The 1,121-nt window shown below is 34.5% G+C and overlaps 1 protein-coding gene across 1 annotated transcript in view; it reads left to right on the top strand.

Annotated features, from left to right (window-relative positions):
- LOC131937692 (F-box only protein 39-like) overlaps positions 1-885 on the top strand; it is a 13,838-nt gene extending 12,953 nt beyond the window's left edge. The window contains exon 8 of the mRNA XM_059295294.1: positions 1-885. This exon is cut by the window's left edge and continues 101 nt beyond it. Coding sequence (XP_059151277.1) covers positions 1-91 — 91 coding nt within the window. The 3' untranslated portion in view covers positions 92-885.
- The last annotated feature ends 236 nt before the right edge of the window (positions 886-1,121 follow it).

Raw genomic sequence — 1,121 nt, 5'->3', positions numbered from 1 at the left:
GAGCCGGCACGTGGACAGCTGCACGCGAGACATGGAACCCTATATGGATCGTCTGTTCTTCAAGGTCAACTTTGTCATCAAAGGTGTTTAAATGTAAAATTGACTTACTTTTAATATGGATTAGTTGTCCTTGAGGCAGCCTTCTAACTCATTCAATAAATTTTAATTAAAATGTTCATAAAAATGATTATACTTTTCTGAAAATAAATAAATTGTATTGAATAATTAATCAACCAACTGTTTAATTGCAACTTTCTCTGGACTATTGCAATTTTCTCTGGACAATTGCAACTTTCTCTGGACAATTGCAACTTTCTCTGGACAATTGCAACTTTCTCTGGACAATTGCAACTCTCTCCGTACAACTTGACCAGCGCTTGTTACAAGAAGAGAATGTTTTACACACGAATGTTTTTGGTAGAATAAAATCGGATATTCCCGTCGGATATTCCCAGATTGGTAGTGTGAGATAGGGTGAGAGAACACACACAGGACCCTACAATACAATAATGCAGCTACAATAGATATTTACAGACGTGTCAAGGATGGGAGAATTTGTCTCCTCATGTTTCACTAACGATTTTCCGATATTCTCCGCTAAATACTGTGGGTGCATCGGCTCAGTTAGTTTTTGTTACAGAATCAAAGTTCATGAAGTTATGTTGTTCTATTTTGTTTTATCGGTTAGACTTTAGACTGGTGGTGTAGGGTAGCAGCATTACACACTGCTTTTGATGATTAATTTTTTTTTATATTATTTTCGACAAAATTGGAGCTGTTTAGAATGATTGAGTAAATGAATGGCCATAACTAAATTGACATGAGGCCTCCGATTATTATTGTTAACATGGATTAAAAAAAAAATGTCAGTTTAGCATTCATAACTGGCTGGGAAAAATCAGAAATAAAATGTTTTAAAAATCTTCTGAACTTGTTGAATATTTTGTTGGTTGTGGTTTTTTTTTGTTATTGTTGTTTTTTTTTTTTTGTAGAATTTTCACTATTGGGTAAATGGATACCATTAATGTACACATTCAATTTTAATGGACCGAAAATAGTCTTGAAACTATTCGAAAGGCCTTGGCCTTGTTGCTACATGTGTTGGTTGGCCTTGTTGCTAC

This window comes from Physella acuta, unplaced genomic scaffold (assembly GCF_028476545.2).
Source record: "Physella acuta isolate Inbredline_101_S28 unplaced genomic scaffold, ASM2847654v3 ptg000218l, whole genome shotgun sequence".
In the NCBI taxonomy this organism is placed as follows: Eukaryota; Metazoa; Mollusca; class Gastropoda; family Physidae; genus Physella; species Physella acuta.
Note: the sequence above shows the minus strand (reverse complement) of the source record. Positions and strands in the feature narration are given on the sequence as shown.